At 47.7% G+C, this 18887-nt stretch overlaps 1 protein-coding gene and 1 long non-coding RNA gene across 3 annotated transcripts in view; one reads left to right on the top strand and one right to left on the bottom strand.

Moving 5' to 3' along the window:
• Positions 1–18887, bottom strand: part of LOC140632048 (uncharacterized) — a 29499-nt gene that overhangs the window by 3040 nt on the left and 7572 nt on the right. The gene's annotated exons all lie outside the window — the stretch shown is intronic.
• Positions 17342–18887, top strand: part of DUSP29 (dual specificity phosphatase 29) — a 32593-nt gene continuing 31047 nt past the window's right edge. Inside the window, exon 1 of one of the 2 annotated variants that reach the window (XM_072823708.1) lies at positions 17342–17598. In XM_072823708.1, the coding sequence (XP_072679809.1) occupies positions 17435–17598 (164 nt within the window). In that variant the 5' untranslated portion in view covers positions 17342–17434. The remainder of the gene's footprint in view (positions 17599–18887) is intronic. The other variant, XM_072823707.1, reaches the window with a different exon arrangement.

Below are 18887 nucleotides of genomic sequence, written 5' to 3'. Positions count from 1 at the left end.
AGGATCTCTGGACTCTGGCCTCAAAAGGCAGGTGCTTCCTAGCCAGCTCCCTGGTCTCCTCCCTCCAGCACTTGGTCCTAATCCCAGCTGGTTGCTGGCTACCTACAGTGTTCTCTGTGCCTCTTCCAAAGGGTAAGCATATGTCCTAGCTGGAGGATTGCAGAAGGGCTCCTGCTGTGGTACCTAACCAGGCAGGGCCCCTCTCTCATCTGGGGATGGAAAACTGTTCTCAATTCATCCTCAGGTTAGTGGCACCTTTTCCCAGTGTAGACAAAGCTAGTCCCTGCTAAGCAGACCAGCCTGCCCAACCCCAATTCCTATGGATACCCCCTCTGCCTGACAACTCAGCCCTTGTTGCTATTTCTTGCTTATGCATCGTCAGCAGGACCCAAAATAGTGGTTCCAGAAGTCAATCTCTAAATCAACATCCAGGCCTATGTGTGTGAGCAGCCTGTCTCCACTAGCTGGGCTACAGTGCCCAGAATCTAGGACAGAGCCACACCCTGGGGCTTGAGTTTCAGTAGGTCACCTTCTCGGAGCTCTGAGGTTCGGGCTCAGAATCTGGGGCTGTAGGGAGAAGAGAGAGGGAAGCCCTGAGAAGGCACAGGGTAGGAAGGCTTTGGCCAAAGGTCCCCCAGAGCATCTGAGGAAACCGAGGTTGAGCTTGAGACTGGCATCCCCATCAGGAAGACTTCCTGCCTGCCATGCTTGCCCTGGGAAGTCTGTGATGATGTGTCTGCTCCCCTTCTTCTCTAGAGTGGTCTCACGAAAGAAGTGGGGATGGTGTTAAGAGCACGACTTTGGAGCCAGACTACCTGGATTCAAATCTTACCTCTGCCCTTTACCTGAGGTGTGTGACCTCAGTTAATTTCCCTGTAACTCAGTTTCCTCATCTGTAACATGAGAGTAATGGTAGCCCAACATAGAGGATTTTTTTTTCAACATAGAGGATTGATGTAATAATTACATGGGCAATAGAAGAGGGGCTTTGTGCAACATGTGGAATGCTCCCCAAAATGAGGACTGTGATTATTATCACAGGACATAGTACGTGGGCCCCTGACATCGTCTGCCGCACAGAGCCCCATCTTGGACTAAAAGGTGGCTGTGCTCTGAGTGTTGAACAAATGATTAAAAATTATCTGACCTAAATGCAACATAGCATTTTGGATTAGATTCTGCAACAGAAGAAGGATGTTAAGTAGAAAAACTGGCGCAATCTGAAAAAAGTTTGTGGGTTAGTCAATAATGTGACACTAATTTTAATTTCTTTGATAAATAAACCATGGTTATGTAAGAGACTGATGTTAGAGGAAGCAGGGTGGTGGGTATACAAGAAATGTCTCTATTATCTTTATAACTCTGTAAATGTAAAATTATTTCAAAATAAAGGGTTAAAAAAACTTGCTGACAATTAAGGGCTGCTTTGTATATGCCAAGGGCTATGTTAAGTGCTTTAGACACACCATTTCCCCCCCAGTTTTATTTCTTTAGAAAAAAACACAAATTAAACATAGCAAAATGTTATGAGTTGTGGGAATATAGGTGCTTATTATGCCTATATTTTCTTTTATATTCTTTTTCTTAAAAAAGATGTATTTATTTCTTTTAGAGAGAGTGTGCATGAGAACAGGGCAGAGGGGTAGAGAGAGAGGGAGAGAAAGAATTTCAAGTAGACTCCCTGCTGAGCAAAAGCCTGACACAGGACTCTATCTTTCGACTCTGAGATCATGACCTGAGCAGAAACCAAGAGTTGGACACTCAAATGCCTGAGCCTCCCAGGTGCCCCTTCTTAAAATGTTTCCTAATTTTTAAAAAATGTATATTTATTTATTTGAGACAGACAGCACAAGCTGTCTTGCAGGGTTAGGAGGGGTGTGCAGGGTTAGGAGGGGCAGAGGGAGAAGCAGACTCCCCGCTGAGCAGGGAGCCTGATGCAGGGGTTGATCCCAGGATCCTGGGATCGGGACCTGAGCCAAAGGCAGACAGTCAACCGACTGAGTCACCAAGGTGCTCCTAACATATTTCCTAATTAAAAAAATCGAAAATAGGGGCACCTGGTTGACTCAGCCAGTTAAGCATCTGCCTTTGGCTCAGGTCCTGATCTCAGGGGCCTGGGATAAAGCCACATGTTGGGCTCCCTGCTTGGTGGGGTGTCTGCTTCTCCCTCTCCCTCTGCGCTTCTACCTCCCACTGCTTGTGCTCTTGCTCTCTGTCTCTCTCTCAAGTAAGTAAGTAAGTGGGATCCCTGGGTGGCACAGCGGTTTGGCGCCTGCCTTTGGCCCGGGGCGCGATCCTGGAGACCCTGGATCGAGTCCCACGTCAGGCTCTCTGCATCGTGCCTGCTTCTCCCTCTGCCTGTGTCTCTGCCTCTCTCTCTGTGTGTGTGACTATCATAAATAAATACATAAAAATTAAAAAAAGTAAGTAAATAAAAAAATAAAATCTTTAAAAAAATAAATTGAAAATCAAAACTAATTTGATTACCATTTAAAATTAGAAATGTCCTATTCTATATATTTAGGTTTTGAAACCTGTATCAAATGGATTTAAGGAAGTATTCTGAATGTAAATCATACCATTTTTATTGGCTTCAGGCCTAAAACACAGCAAATTCACACATTATCCTTTTAAAAATTTCTAGAGGCTTTATTATGGATAATTTTGTTTTAAGAAAAGAAAAAGGTAATGATGACCCAGTTTATAGTGTATAGTGTTTAGATGAAATAACTGTGATCAAAGAGGCCCTAAGCCACTATTAAGTCAAACTATAGATTATTTTATCCCATCCTCACAACCCTATGGGATAGGTTCCTAACATCACCCCGACTTTAGAGATGAGAACACAGCTGTAGAGAGGTTAGGCCAAAGAGTCCCTAAACCCTAACTGAGAGCTTATTATGTACCAGTGAACTAGTCAAGGTAGGCTAATGGCTCTGACAAGCAACCCTAGGTTGGTGGGGGCATGGAGGGTAGAAGGAGCAAGCATGGAGGATGGAGAGGTCAGAAGTATTATGTCCCCTCTGGTTACATGGGCAGAACTCAGTCACATGGCCACACGCAACTACGAGGGAGGCTGGGAAATGTAGTCCACCAGAGTGCCCAAGAAACCGAGGATACTGCAGATCCTGGTGATCACGAATACAGCAGTTATTGGTGAGACATATGTCATCGTTTAAGTCTCATAGCCCATAAGAGGTCGATGCTATTGCATTATTCTCATCTTACAGTTGTGAAAAATGAGGCTGAAAGGGTTTAAGTAAGCTTTCTCAAGGTGGCTTAGCCAGCAGTGGTAGAATCATAATACACTTCCTGAACCTTCTTCATTCTGGGTTGGCCTTGGTGACTTGCTTGGCAATAGAATTTGGAGCAGACATGGTATTCTGTGACTTCTGAAGCTGGGTCTGAAGATGCCTTATAACTTCTCCCTGGGTCTCTGGGAACACTCTGGGAGCCCTGAGCCCCCATACAAGAAGCCACACAGCTCTAAGACCACCATGCTAGAGAGGCTGTGTGTAGACAAACTGATCAATTCAGTCTCAGCTGAATTGAGCCTTCCAGCTTCTTTCCAAGGTGCTACTTAAATGAATCCATGTTGGACTCTCCAGACCAACATGTCTGGTAGCTAATACCCCTACCATGGAGTGACCTCCATCAATACCACATGGAACAGAAGAATAGTCCATCTGAGCCTGCCTGAATTAAGGATCCTAAAATCCTGTGCTAGAAGAAAATGTCTCTTGTTTTAAGTCACTGCATTTTGGGGTAGTCCATTATGTATGAATACACACCCAGCACAGCAGCAGGTTCAGCTCTGACCAAAAGCCCTGGCTTTTCAATACCCGATTCGCCTCTGGAGGAATGGAGGAATGAGGGAAGGACAGAGCAGCCACATCCATCCACTCCACTGCTGACAGAGCGCAAGAAGATGGGCTCCCACATTTCAGAGGAATACGGAGGGCAACAGGGCCCTGGCTTCTCTCTGCTCAGAGCCCCCACTCAAGATTGGAAGATAGTTAGGGGCTCTAGGAGGATACTGGTGGCAAAGGCCTTAAGGTGGGCAGGGTGGAGAGGCTGCCAGAAAGGGAACACCCCCTCCTCACCTCTCTCTGTTCTAAGCTCCAACTAGCCTAATATCCAGGCCAACAGATGTCTACTGAGAAGCCCCAAGACTCCCTGGCTACCGAGGGACCCCTGTGGGTCTGCTGGCCTCTAGCTTCCAGTCTGGTCTTGACAGCTGCCTCCTCCATTTCCTCTCCCATGGGAGGGTGGGGGTGAGGTGGGAGGGCAGCCACAGTATGGACTCTGCAGCCACTGGGGCCTTGGGAAAACCTGGTTCGAGGAAATTTCAAAGGGAAATACCCACCCGGTCCCTAGCCAGGTAGTGCCCCCCCTGGCAGGTAGGAGAAACCAGTTCTCAGTATTCTCATTTTCCTCAGCTCACTCTGCTCTTCCCAGTTTATTCCCCCAGACTTCTGCACTAGCTTCCTTATCCATGCTTCCTGAGCCATTTGAGGTCTGGTCAGCCTGGTCCTCTGTCCTGGGGAGCTGTTAGAATTTCCCCTCCTCTGTGATTTCCTACACCTCAGCTGCTCCTTCAGAGCCTTCCATCAGCCCATCTGTGTGCCCTCCCTCCCTCAAAGCCCTCCCCTTTTCACAGATATTCAGGCTTTGCATTCTATACCCTCTAGGCCTAAAAATGGGACTCCTGGGACCCACAACTGGGACCCAAAAGACTAGCTATCAAGCTTTGGAAGCCTCTGGCTCAGTGCTGCTGACCGCTAGGGCCATCCTGACTTTGGTAGTGACTGGGGATGGGGGTTGCTACTTAGGCCAACTTGAGAAAAATTGAGAAGTAATTGAGTACAGGTTGATTTCCCCAGGATCATGTGGATGCTTTAAAAGGGGGTGCTGGGGAAGGCACTGGTTTTCCTGGAATGACAAACTAGCAGACAGGACTACTAAGGGAAAGCTTAGGGGGAGGGATGAAGGGATGCTTCTAGTTCCTTTTAGACCACACAACACAGATAAAAATACGCGCTCTGTACCATCCACGCAAGGCCCCCATCATGCCGGTATTGGCATGGTTTCCTTTCTCAGGTATTCCTGGTGTCACACGCTCTCTACTATATGGCTCTGCTGTCCTAGCCATAGTTGGTTGCACCAGGATGGGCACCTGGGCACAGACTTCTACTTGATTCCAATATCCTCCCCTTTTGTTAAAGAACCTCAGTTATTAGCTGGCTGGCAATGAACCCAGTTAACATAGAACATCTCCCAACCTCCCTTGCTGGTAAGCGTGGCCAAGTGACTACATTTTGGCCAATGAGATGTAAGTGGAATTCATGTGTGGAACTTCTGATAAGTATCTTTACAGGGGAAAGGGGGAGTGCCCTTTGATTTGTCCTCTTCACAGTGCTGCTTGAAGTGTGAAGAGGATGGGCTCATCCTGGACTGCCTCTGCCTCCACACTTCCTTTACCAAAACCAGAAATGCTTATCCTGTTTTTTAAGTCTTTGTTCCTTGCAGCCTAACGTGGTCTTAAGTGTTAAATCTCCTAACTCAGAGCGAGCTAGAGTCCTGTGGGGTGGTCTAATGTGAGAGGCCGCCAGTGATGGGTGCTCTATCCCAGACAAGACTGCTGACCTAGTGAGGTCCTCTCTTGGAGGGGCTGAGTGGGAGACAGGAGCAGGATCAGTGGGGAGGTAGTGTGAGAGAAGTCGGGAAACAGGAGCCATAAGGCAGCAGAATCTCAAAGGAGAGGAGCAGAGGGAGTCAGCTGGTAGTTACAAGAATATCAGAAGCTGGGTGGCTCAGCAGTTTAGGGGTGGCTCAGCGGTTTAGTGCCTGCCTTGGGCCCAGAGCATGATCCTGGGGTCCCGGGATCAAGTCCTACATCGGACTTCCTGCATGGGGCCTGCTTCTCCCTCTGCCTGTGTCTCTGCCTCTTTCTCTCTCTCTCTCTCTCTCTCTCACTCTGTCTCTCATGAATAAATAAATAAAATCTTAAAAAAAAAAAAAAAAAGAGTATCAGAAGCCAAGCAGGGAAAAGCCAAATCTGCAGAAAACCAGAGCCACAGGATGAGGAGCAGCCGGCACTTGAGGAGACCCCAGGTTAACCTGGTCACCAAAGTCATGGTATATCTTGGGCATCATTCCCATTCTCCTAGAGATCCTAGTTTTCAAGTATGTTCTTTCAATGAGTCTCTGAGGTCACTTGAGTCTCAGTCTACCTTTTGGCCTGAAGGAATCTCATCTATTTATCTCATGCACGTTAATCAGACCACAGCCATGGCCAGACAAGAATGAGCCCTTTTGGCAGGACAATGGGTCAGTGGGTTCAGGACAGGTCCAGAAATGACCACCACACAGAGGTGCCCGGCTGACCTGACTCTCAATCTAGCTTTGTCCCTCCTGAGAAGTAGCAGGGCACCTAGCCACCCATGGCGAGACTATGACACATCCCACTAGTGCCACCAAGCCGAGCTGCCTGGGGTGGGAATGGAGTGACGGGCGAACAGGAAGGAGCCTTGGACACACGTGGCCTTGGGTTTTCACTCGGACGCCACCCTCTCACCACCTGCCTGAGCCTCGGGACCTCACATGTCTCAAGGGTAAACCTGAGGAGGACACAGTGTCGCACAGATCCGCGCAAGGATGAGGACAGGGAAGCAGCCTAGCGCCTAGTACATGGAGGTGCTTCACCAAAGCTTACGTGTCTTTCCTTCCAGGGGGTTGGGAAAGAAGATCTGGATCCTCATCCTTCCTGAACGGGAAGGGTGAGAGGGCTGGTCGCACAGACCCCAGGAGACACGGAGTCTTTTCCTGCAGCTTCTAGAACAGCAGTGGGGCACAATGAGGCGGCCACAGCCAGCCCGTTTCTAAAAGGCCATCATCTGGATTTACTTTCACATTCTTTAAAATAAATGTGTATGATTTATAAACTTTTGCCAAGCAGTTTTACATACATAACAGGCTCTGCATTCTATTACAGGTTTCTTAAGTATGGTTGTAAACTTACATTAGGATATTAGGCTGTAATGACAAATGCAGCCCTCTTACATAAAACCCCAATTCTCCAAACAGTAGAATATTTGCTTAATGAAAAGAGTTTTACAGGCTCTCCAGACTCCCAGCTCATCTTTATTCTGGTCCTTAGTTTAGAGAAGAAGAGAGAAAAATCTCTCTCTCTCTCTCTCTCTCTCTCACACACACACACACACACATGCATGCACTCACTTCCTCATTTTTTCAACAAAAACTCTGATGTGGTCTGGCCAAAGGCTATGAGTATTCATGCACACACATACACACACACATGCACATGTGTGTGCACACACATTTCTGAAGGAGGCTTATGAGAAAAATCTGGTATGTCTTGGAATTTTGCTTCTTTTCAATTATAGCTCAATAAAAATGTCCTCATAAAAATTCTAGGTAAGCAGTCGCTTTGCCAGCAGGATGGGGCTACCCACATCCCAGAGAGGCCTGCCTGGTGAGACTGGGGGTGAAGGGCAGGGAGCCAAAGGTGGTTCCTTCACCATCCCTCCACCCCCTCATCCTCATACACACGTACCATACACACAACGAATTCCTCTAAGGAACGGGGAACAGCCTATGCTAGGGAGGAGGTAGAGGGAAGCTTCCTTTCTTTTCTCTTTTAAGATTTTATTTATTTATTCATGAGAGACACAAAGAAAGAGGCAGAGACATGGGCAGAGGGAGAAGCAGATTCCCTGTGGGGAGCCCGATGCAGGACTTGATTCCAGGACCCCAGGATCATGACCTGAGCCAAAGGCAGATACTCAACCACTGAGCCACCCAGGCGTCCTGGAAGCTTTCTTTCTGAAGCCTCTTTAAGTCTGTCCAGCCGAGAGGCCAGCAGGGGCATATTATTTGGGGCCTAATATTTTGAAAATACTATACAGCTGTGTTTTTCGTTGCTCTCTGCCATTGCCAAGTTCCCTAGAAGTAGAAGTAGCAGAGAAATATAGGACACCGGTTAGATTTGAATTTCAGATAAGCAACAAATAATTTTTTAGTATATATATATATATGTCCTAAATATTGAAAAGAACGTACTTATGCCAAAAACCCTACCTGGAAGTCATTTTGTCAGTATGGCCCCAGGGAAATGGGAAAGGCAGGCCAAATCCTCTAGGAGGAGGCTCAGAAGATATTCTGGTAAGAAAAGCAAAGCAAGTGGATGGTTGAAGAAGACTGAGGAAGGGGAGCTGGCAGTGAGGCCTACAGATGGGGACCTCCACTGGGTAAGACAGTGTCCCAGGGACAAAGTGAAAAGGGGGGCACTTAACTCTTTTACCCACTTGGGCATCTAGAAGGAAATCATTTCATCCAACATCAGGAGCAGCCAGGCTCAAGGGGTCCCACAGCATGAAGACCCCCACCCCACCTTGCCTCTTGCAGTAAGCCCTGAGGTACATCCATTATCCATGTTGGGGAAGAGAGAATTCTGAGAGCTTGAGCTTTTAACTGGGAAGAGACTGAGATATTATTATTTAGCAAAATGAAGAGTCCTGAATTCCCAGCAGGGTGGGTGTGCCTTGTGGGGGAGATTAGATAAGAGAATGGACAATAAAGGTCCCTCACTTTCCTTGTACATCCCAGTGAAAAGAAGGACAGCAATCTGAGGGCAGTGACATAGCATATCTTGTTGTAACTTTTCCTTCACTTTCTAGAACACCATCTAGCACATAGCAGGTGCTATATGGGGATGGGCAGAGTGAGTGAATTTTCAACCCACTGTAACTCAAACCCCCTCTGCCCCTACAGTGATGAGGGTCTCCCTGGGTCTGGGCTGTACTCTGTCCCCAAGATGAGTCCCCAGTGTGAGACCATGTACACAGGCACCGAAGGAGTAAGTTGCTTAATAAAACATGAACTTCTTTCCTAACTCAATCTATTAGCGCCTTATGCTAGGATAAGTTACATCACCAGGGTCAGAAAGCCGTTGTTGAAACAATACTCATCCTATGCTAGCGTCTGTGTTAAACACTTTATATCATTCATTTATTCCTGAACACACTAACCCCTCAAAGTCAAAGCTTTCAGGTGATCCTTTATAATTCACCATCAAAATGTCCTTAGAGGGGTGCCTGGGTGGCTCAGTTGGTTAAGCGTCTGCCTTCAGTTCAGGTCAGGATCCCGCGATCGAGCCCTTGCTCAGTGGGGAGTCTGCTTCTCCTTCTCCCTCTGTCTCTCCCTCTGCTCGTCTTCTCTCACTCTCTCTCAAATAAATAAATAAAATCTTTAAACAAAACAAATCTAGAGTCTCTCTCACTTCTCACACATGGCCACAACCATCCTTGACCAAGCCACAAGCACCTCTTGCCTGAACAACCAGAATAGCCCCCTCACTGGTTCACCTTTTCTTTACCACATTCCATTCCCCATATACCAGTCAAAATGTTCTTTAAAAATAGATCATGTAAGCACCCTCCCTAGAATAAATTCCAAACTCTTTCACCCTGGCTGCAAGGCCTTGTGGTTATAGGCTCTCTCATCTGCTAACGCTCTCTCCCTCACTCTCCGTAATGCAAGCACTCTGGCTTTTGAATGCATTAGGGTAGGTTGCTGTAACACCCTCCCCCCCACAAATACGATGGCTTAAGTGAACGGCTGTTTCTTTCTCTCTCACATCATTGTACAGAGGTCGGTGGGCAGTCCAGATTGGCAAGGGGACTTGGTTTCAAGAGGTCACATAGGGACCCAGGTTCCTTCCACCTCATTGCTCTGCCATCCTTGAGAGTCTTATTCTCGTCTGCTGGGTGGAACACCTCTATGTTCTATGTTTTTCCACTGTTGCTACTTCCTAGGTACTTCAGCATTATTTATATGTTCCCTTAATCCTGCTCACACTCTGTATGTAATCCCTTCCTTAGCATCTTTTCATGTAGGGCACCTGGGTGGCTTAGTGGTTGAGCATCTGCCTTTGGCTCAGGTCATGATCCTGGGGTCCTGGGATCAAGTCTCACATCGGGCTCCCGTAGTGAGCCTGTTTCTCCCTCTGCCTATGACTCTGCCTCTCTCTGTGTCTCCCATGAATAAATAAATAAATAAATAAATAAATAAATAAAATCTTAAACACACACACACAACCCCCCTCCCCCCCGGATTGTTTCATGTAAACCATCCCTGATGAACTCTGCCCTTTGTTGGACCCTGACTGATCAGGGTACACAATGTGTCAAAGTCAATCCCTTCCTAAAATTGAGCTCACTCCAGCTGATAGGATTAGCTCAAGGGACTTGTCTTGACTAAACTGTTGTGGGTTGGCTAATGCCTGTCACTGAACAAAACTTCATAACGGTATGAGGTTACATTACTCTCAGGCAACAAGTATTTATTGAGTGCCTACTGGGTCCATAACTGACAAGCATATTATCATGAGATGCTCCCATCCAGCCTTCTCCCCCCAGTGCCAAAGTGGGTCTTCTCAGAGCATTTTTACAGCTCCTTGGCTCTTCTGGGCAACCCTTGGCCCTTGTGCACCCCATCACAGTCCTTACTCACTGAGTTGTCAGTGTTCACTGGGATCTCTGCTTTCTTACTGAACAGTGAATTCACCCAAGGAAGGTCCTGATTCCCAGCCTCCCTGTTCTGCCACCTGCTTCTAGAACAGTCTGGACACAGAGTAGGGTGTCACCTCAGTAAATGTTGGCTCCCAACATTTTGTTAATTTAATCCTTTTTAAGGACTTTTTAATCCATCCGGTGAGCATTAACATAAAATTAACCAGTTAGAGAATGAGAACAAGAACAGCAATGACTAGAATGTATTCGTTGCTTCTTCTTTTTTTTTTTTTTCGTTGCTTCTTCTAAGCCAAGAGCTTTGTATGCATTATCCTCTATAACCTGGACAATAACCTATAGGTAAGGTCCTGTTATTATTTCCAATGTACAGGCTCAGCGAAGTTAAGGGACTTGCACCAGCTCAGGGCTCAGTGGCAGGGGTAGGATTTGAACCTAAGTCTTTATGCTTTGAAAGCACATGCTCTTCCCTCTTTTGCTTTCCTGCTTCCCACACACGAGTAATCACACTGTCAAGCCTCATCAATGTCACTTTGATCTACTAACGGGCCGTGAAGAGGGAAGTGCCATCTCTCTGTAAAATCAACAAGTCCTGGCATGAAGACAGAGGTGCTAATAGAGACACAAGTTCCCCGTTTGCCGAGGTCACTGACAGACTTGCACGGGGCTCAAATGGCATTCAGCCTCCTGGGAAAGGGAGGAGTTTGGGGGACCCCTGCCCACTGCCCAGGCCCTGGGTCCTAAGGGCTCCAGAGCCCCCCAGCAGGAGGCGGGCAGCAGGCATGCTCTGTGTTTTGACAGCCATGGAGATAAACAGAGGTATCGGTTTCAGTTAAACATCCCTGGTGCTTAGACCTTCTCTCCAAACACAATGTCCTCACATTGCTTGGCTATCAGAGTCAAGAGTGACAGCTTCACAACTGATATGGACGGCCAGCTGCCTGCAAACTCTGGGCGAGCCGCAGAAACCTCTAAGGCCTCTGTACAATAGGCTTCAGGAAATGGGGACAAGTCATGCTGGGAGGAGGGGAGGTCTGTGATCATCCAATGGGAAGGAGGCAGGTCAGGCCTGGGAAGAAGGGCAATGGAAGTTCCATCCCATATTCCCATCCCCACACCACCTCGTCTCATCCTCAGAGATCTAGACCTGGGCTGTCTGGCATGCAACCCATCAGCCCCCTGGGGCTATTGAGCACTTGAAATATAGCCAGTCCAAGTTGAGGTGTGCTGCAAGTGTTTTAAAATCTGTGTGTAAAACACAGATTTCAAAAACTTTGTACGGAAGAAAGAATGTCAAATATCTCATTGAGTTTTCATATTGATTACATGGTGAGATGATAATATTTGGGGTATAGTAGGTTAAATAAAATATTTTATTGAAATTAATTTCACCTGTTTACTTTTACTCTCTAATGTGGCTACCAGAAAATTTTCAATTGTATACATGGCTTGCATTATATTTCTGTTGGACAGTGCTGCTCTGGAGGACCAAAAATGAAATGCAATCGAACTCAAAGCGAACAAATGTAAATATTTTTATCAAAATGCAAATTAAATGAAAACAATAGAAAAACAAAATTACTTCCATGTATATTTTCAAGATAGTTCTTTTTTTTTTTTTTTTTTTAAGATAGTTCTTTTTCTAAAACATCCAAAGTTGCTATTAAAAATAAAAGGATGAATACATAATTATTGAATCTCAAAGTTTTATTTTATTTTATTTTATTTTATTTTATTTTATTTTATTTTATTTATGATAGTCACACAGAGAGAGAGAGAGAGAGGCAGAGACACAGGCAGAGGGAGAAGCAGGCTCCATGCACCAGGAGACCGACATGGGATTCGATCCCGGGTCTCCAAGATCGCGCCCTGGGCCAAAGGCAGGCGCCAAACCACTGCGCCACCCAGGGATCCCGAATCTCAAAAGTTTTAAATAAAAATTATCTAAATGTACCTGAAAGCCTTAGCTGATTTCTTCGAAAGTTCTCCTAAACTATTGTTATAAAAATAAAATTATTTAAAAAATAAAATAAAATCATTGAGAATTCTAGTAGCCAATGTAAAGAATCGACATTATGCTTCACACTTATTACATCTGGATGTACCTACCTATACCTAAAAGAATACTATGAATTGTTTAAGATACCAACATATTATTCAGTTATTGTGTAACAGTTGTGACTATCACACTGATTCTGGATCCCTTCAAAAACCCCGAAGCAGAGCATAGAGATAACATAGGCACTCACCACTACTAGATTTTTGTATTGGGTGGACGACTCGGTAAGCCAAATAAGCCATCTTTTCTCTCACCTAAGCACTTCCACAGCTCAGATCCTCCCCATACCCCAAGGTTAGCAGCAACACAATCCACTAACCTGCATGGAATTCAGACTCAGTTACCTTTTGTTTTGAGAACATAGAGCAAGAATGGTGTCAATCACAAAAGCGGCTAGAGCTTCATGTCATATACTTGACCAGTGCCAAAGCCAAGTGAAAGAGGTGCCCACATATCCTTTTTTTTTTATTTAAGATTTTATTTATTTATTTGAGAGAGAGAGAGCATACACAACTGGGGGTGGGGAGGGTCAGAGGGAGAGGGAGCAGACTCCCCACTGAGCAGGGAAACTGACACCGGGTTCCATCGCAGGACCTTGGGGTCGTGATCTGAGCCAAAGGCAGACACCCAACAGAGTCACCCAGGTGCCCCACCCATGTATCCTTTTTATTCCTAAAGTTACATATAACAGAACTCACTCCTCTTGGTTTTACAGACAAATGCATCTTACCAAAGTTTGGTATTGTTGGGCCTTTGTTTGTTCTCAGCCCTTCCAATAGGTATGTAGTAGTGTGTCAACAATTACACGCTTGTGATATGCAGGGACCTCTAAAAACCAAGCTCAGGGCAGGGCCTCCTGTTTTCAGGGTCAAATGGACACTATTATTTGGGGGAGTCAAAAAATTCCCCTTTTGATTGATGACGTATCCAGGAGAACGCCTTGCAGAGGTCCCAGGTTTAGCTTGGGAGGTTGAGACTGAGAGGGAGCACCTGCTCTGCGTAATCAGAAGGGAAGAGGAATCTGGAGCCCCTTGAAAGACTTAGCTCGAGAGAGGAAGGTGAGAGACCAGGGATGGAAAAGAAGGAAATCTGGGGTCACACCTACAGGGAGGAGCCTTGTGGACAGGGCAGGGACAGGGACAGAAGTCTGTGGAGGGAGAAATTCCCTGGGGAAGGGGTCCAGCCAACCACCTTCTAAGAGCAGAAGGCTGGATACTGAATTTGGAGCTGTCTCCTGCATTGTGCCACAGTCTCTTCTGCTGCACACAATGGCATTGGGCAGGTTATTTGCTTTGCTTTTTTTTTTTTTTTTAAGATTTTATTTTTATATTTATTGAGAGAGAGAGAAAGAGAGAGAGAGAGAGAATGAGCACAAGCAGGGGAAGCAGCAGAGCAGGGGCCCTGATGTAGGACTCGATCCCAGGACCCTGGGATCCCAGGACCCTGGGATCGTGATCTGAGCCAAAGGCAAAAGTTTAACCGACTAAGCCACCCAGGCGCCCTGTTTTGCTTTGTTTAACAGGAAAGAAGAGAGAGACTTCTGGGAGGGCACAGGACTTATTGTGGTTATCAGACTACACACATCTGTTACGAAGGTGCGCCCTCCACCTTCTCTGGGTGGGAGCCCTCTTCCCGGACCCTAGCTGGATTCAGTGTCCATGTAAACTCAGGTGTCCAAAGAGCACTAGGAGCCTCTGGATCTTCTGGACTCAGGAAAGTCATGTATGAAAAAAAAAAAAAAAAAAGGAAAGTCATGTATGAATCAAATCTCATGTACTGGTTTCCTGTTGCTGGTGTAACAAATTCCCTCAAACTCAGTGGCTTACAACATCACATTTATTATCTTACAGTCTGTAGGTCAGAAGGGCGACATGGGTCTCACGGGGCTAAAATCAAGGTGTTAGCAGAACAGCCTTCCTTCTGCAGGTTCTAGGGGAGAATCCAATTCCTTGCCTTTTCCAACTTGGCTGTGGCCCCTCCTTCCATCTTCAAAACCAGCAACCGGGATTTGAATTCTTCCCATACCGCATCACATGAGCCTCCCCTGCTGCCTCTCTCTTCCACTTTTAAGAACTTTGGGGATTACACTGGACCCACCTGAATGGTCCAGGGCACTCTCCCTATTTTAAAGTCAGGTGATTAGCAGCCTTGATTTCATCTGCAACTTTAATTCCCCTTTGCCTTGTAACAAGATACATTCACAGGTCCCAGGGATTCGGGCATGGACATCTTTGGCTGGGGATGGCATTGGGCCGACCGCACCTTGCCGCTGGCCCTAAGCGGGATTCCGATCCAGAGGAGCTGGGACAAGAGCAGTGCCTACCTGCATCTGAAAGTGGAGAAAGTCTGGGAGATTCTGGGGAAAAGAAGTGTGCTAATGAAAGTAACACGGGTCAGAGAAGTGGTGGTGGTGGTGGTGGGGGGAAACCCATGTCAAAGGCTGACGTGGAAATTCCCAAGAAGCTACAAGGAATATGACAACTGTTTCTACAGATCGTACTTCACCTGCACAAGTGCGGCCTGCCATTGCACAGAGCCCTGACGGACTAGCCCCGGAGTTTGGAACAGGTGGAGACACCCCCAAGTCCAGCCGATGGTTCCTGGCCCACTCCCAATCCGGCGGAATGGATGTTTGTTGAGTCCACAGAAGACGACCTGGGGGAGAACCCATTGCCTGAGTTCTGCCCTTAGAGTTTTGCAGGAAGTGCTACTGTCGGGGCACCTGGGTGGCTCAGTCGGTTAAGCCTCTGACTCTTGATTTTGGCTCAGGTCGTAATCTCAGAGTTGTGATCTCAGGGTTGTGAGATCAAACCCTGAGTCGGGCTCCATGCTTCTCTTTCTGTCTCCTTCCTTCCCTTCTGCTCCTCCCCCTACTCCCACTCCCATTCCCTCATCTCTCTCTCTCTCAAATAAGATAAATAAGAAAATCTTAAAAAGGGGGGGAAACTGGGTGGCTCAGTCAATTAAATGACTCTTGATTTCAGCTCAGGTCATGATCTCAGTGTCCTGGGATCTAGCTCTGCATCAGGCTCCCCGTTCAGTGTGGAGTAGTCTTCGATTAACTACATGTGGGGTCTACCCTATGCAGGTGATACTCCAGCAACCCACCTAATTCTTTTTTTTTTTAATATTTTATTTATTTATTCATGAGAGACACAGAGAGAGAGAGAGAGAGAGAGAGAGAGAGAGAGGCAGAGACACAGGCAGAGGGAGAAGCAGGCTCCATGCAGGGAGCCCGATGTGGGACTCCATCCCGGGACTCTGGGATCATGCCCAGGGTCGAAGGCAGACGCTCAACCGCTGAACCACCCGGGCTGCCCCCACCTAATTCTTTTCTTGGCTTTATTTAGTTGAATATCCTTCCTAGACAGTGTGAAATATTACCTCCCATTCTTATCAATCATCTATCCCAGATGTCTTTAGATATTTGATTTTTGTCCCCTGGTGAACCTACATCTTCAGAGGCCCCTTTTGCTTCCTTAACCTTGGACTTGGCTGGGGTTCGGGTATGGGCTGGGACCGGCCCTTCAAGGCTCCTCGCCAGACAGAAATCATCCTCCAACCTTTGTCGGTTTCAGCATCTCTGACTCCTTTAGTTCTTGGGGTAATTGTAGAAGGGCCTTTGACTCTGCTACTCTGACTCCAGCACTTGACAGTGAGGACATCTGGACCCTGATGGACCCTTATTATACACTCAGGTCCTTAGTCTCTGCCTTGTGAATATTCTTTGCACCAAGAAATCAATGAAAGTTGAGTCTTTCAGCAGTTCCACAATGAAAAATTCTGGTAGAAACAATCACCCTTGATAAAACTGGCCATAGCTAAACACGCAAATGGGGAGGCGGATCTTTGGTTTGCTGAATACAAGGTTGCAGGAGACAGTGTGATGAGCCCACCACAAGAAGACTTTGTTAAGTGAAGCAGATGAGGAGACTGGTAACCCCTGTCCCTCCCCCTGATCCTTCACACATTAAAGTAGGCCCCCAAGAGAGTGATAAGGGTGGGGAAGGGTGGAAAAACACCTCACTCAATTATAAGGAACTGTGGGAAGCCCTGGAAAGATTTTAGTAGAATGTTAGAGGAGACTTGACAGGACTATGGCTCTCAGCACTAAAAAGAAGGATCATAGTAGGGGGCATGGTGGGGGCGCTCCTGGAGCAAAGAAGCCTAGAGCTAAAGAGGCAGCAGGTTGAGAGAAGGCCCCACCAAGAAGAAAGACCTGGAAGTGACTGTTGAATTGGAAATATTTTGGGGCATCCTAGTATCATCTGGCATTTTTTAAATGTTTGCCAAGTGTTTTTCCACACTTCATCTCATTTAACTCTCATAATCACAAGAGGACAGCATTATGATTCTTTTCCCCACTGGACGCTTGCTGGAGGTCTCACGTGAGATGACACAACGCAAATGAACCCAAGCTTACAGAGTCTCTGTCGGCTGTTTCACGGATCGCCGCCCCCTTGCCGTGCTGCACCCCCATTCCACCCACGCCCTCAGGGGTGGCTGCCCAAACTCCTGGAAAAGACTGGAGTGGAGAGTCCTTCTGCAGTCTGGGTGCTCCCAGGCTTCACACAGGCTCTGCATCAGCTGGCAAACCTGCCCTGTTCCAGCTGTTCTGGAACAAAGCCCAGGGCAGGGCCCCACAGACACCTGGCCTTGTCAATCCCCAGAAAACAAAGCTGGCAAACCCCCCTGCCTGTCCCCGCCCTGGGCGGCCACGTGTCCTGCCTCCGACGCCGGGCCCCAGACGGGCGTGTGGGCTCCAGGTGCAGGGCTCCCAAAGTCAAGGCTTTCAGGTCACACTGGCACATCATTTTGCAAGCAGATGCCACGGGTCTCTTCCCAGACTGGGCAGCCCACAAGGTCAGCGTCAGCAGATCTGACCCTAAAAATAGGCTCTTGGATGCCAGTGGAGGTGGCCGGGTGTGTGGCTGCCACACGCCCCACAGACCAGCACCTCCTGCCCCGGCCAGGCCCCAGCACACACAGGTAAGGCCCTTTGGTGGGGAGGCCGACGCCTCTTGGGTCCAGTCAAGTTCTTTGAGGGCCTGGGTGTGGGGGTGAGAAGGCTCCTTTCCACTCTGTTTCTAGCGTGGCAGAGAACAGCTGACATCCTCTTAGTATGACAGGCCTGCCCCATCTTTCTCGAGAGGCTCCACAGAGTTTTCTCAACTTCCCTCCCTCCAAATCTGAGCTTCCAGTTCAGTGACCATTTCTAAAGGATAATAGGATGGGTCAAAGCCCATCAGGCCCTCCTGAGGCATTGGATGCACCGTATTACATATCATTTTCCAGCTAGGTTCTTCATTGGTCCATTTAGCCAGCAGAGGGGAAAAATATCTCAGCAGGAGGGGAGAGAGAAACACCATAGTGATTCCCATCATGTGTAGGGCAGCACAAATGACAAGTGTAGCACTCAAAAGCCCAGGAAGGAGAACTCTTTCGGTGTCCTGGATAATGCGAAGCATCATTTGGAAAGAGCAATCATTTTTAAAGCTTTTCCCAGGCCTGGTGGGAGGATAAGGGTGGGGATGACTGCCCTGGTAGAGATGGGCAGACTGGGTCACCAAGGGACAGGGCCACTTGGCCAAGACAGCAGCGTGTGTAGATAAGAAGGTGGGAAGCCATCCTGCGTCTCAGCCTGGGGCTCTCCTGGTGCTCTTGTCCTGTGGCCCAGTCGCTCCTCATGAGCCTGGAACCTGAGAGCGATGGGGACTGGGAACTCTGACTGTTCAGGAAAGTTGAAAACATTCTAAAGGGAAAGGCTCCCAAGTGAGAAGGGAGGGGACGTGAGGTGCGTGTGCGGAGAGGCCTCCTCACTTAAGCCCCAGCCCCCGAGTGTCCTTGGTGTTTGTCCAGTTGCCTGCCCTTTCATGTGTGGCCCCTGCTTGTTCTATTCACGAGAAAATTTCTTTGGTTCCACCAAATAGCATTTGTAAACGACACTTGCAGGGCCTCTGAGCTGAGACCTGTACCAGGAAAGAACCTTGGGCCTGGGTTTAGGGGGTCAGATGTGGGAAAGAGTCTGAGGAGTTAGGGGCTCTTCGGGGGCAAAAGCACATCTGTGCTAAGGATGACAAGGGAGGCCGTGGTTCTCCACCATCTGATTAGCTGGAAGCCCTCACTGGGAACGTTTCGGTCCCGGGGTGGCACTGGGTTGGAGGGGACGCTGAGTCCTGTCTCAGGGTGGGGTCCCTGTGGCTATTGTCTGCCCCACAAGCAATGAGGAGCAGAGCAGGAGCAGCGAGGCTGGAGGCTTGGCCGTTAGCATGTCCTGG

Source organism: Canis lupus, chromosome 4 (assembly GCF_048164855.1).
Source record: "Canis lupus baileyi chromosome 4, mCanLup2.hap1, whole genome shotgun sequence".
Lineage (NCBI taxonomy): Eukaryota > Metazoa > Chordata > Mammalia > Carnivora > Canidae > Canis > Canis lupus.
Note: the sequence above shows the minus strand (reverse complement) of the source record. Positions and strands in the feature narration are given on the sequence as shown.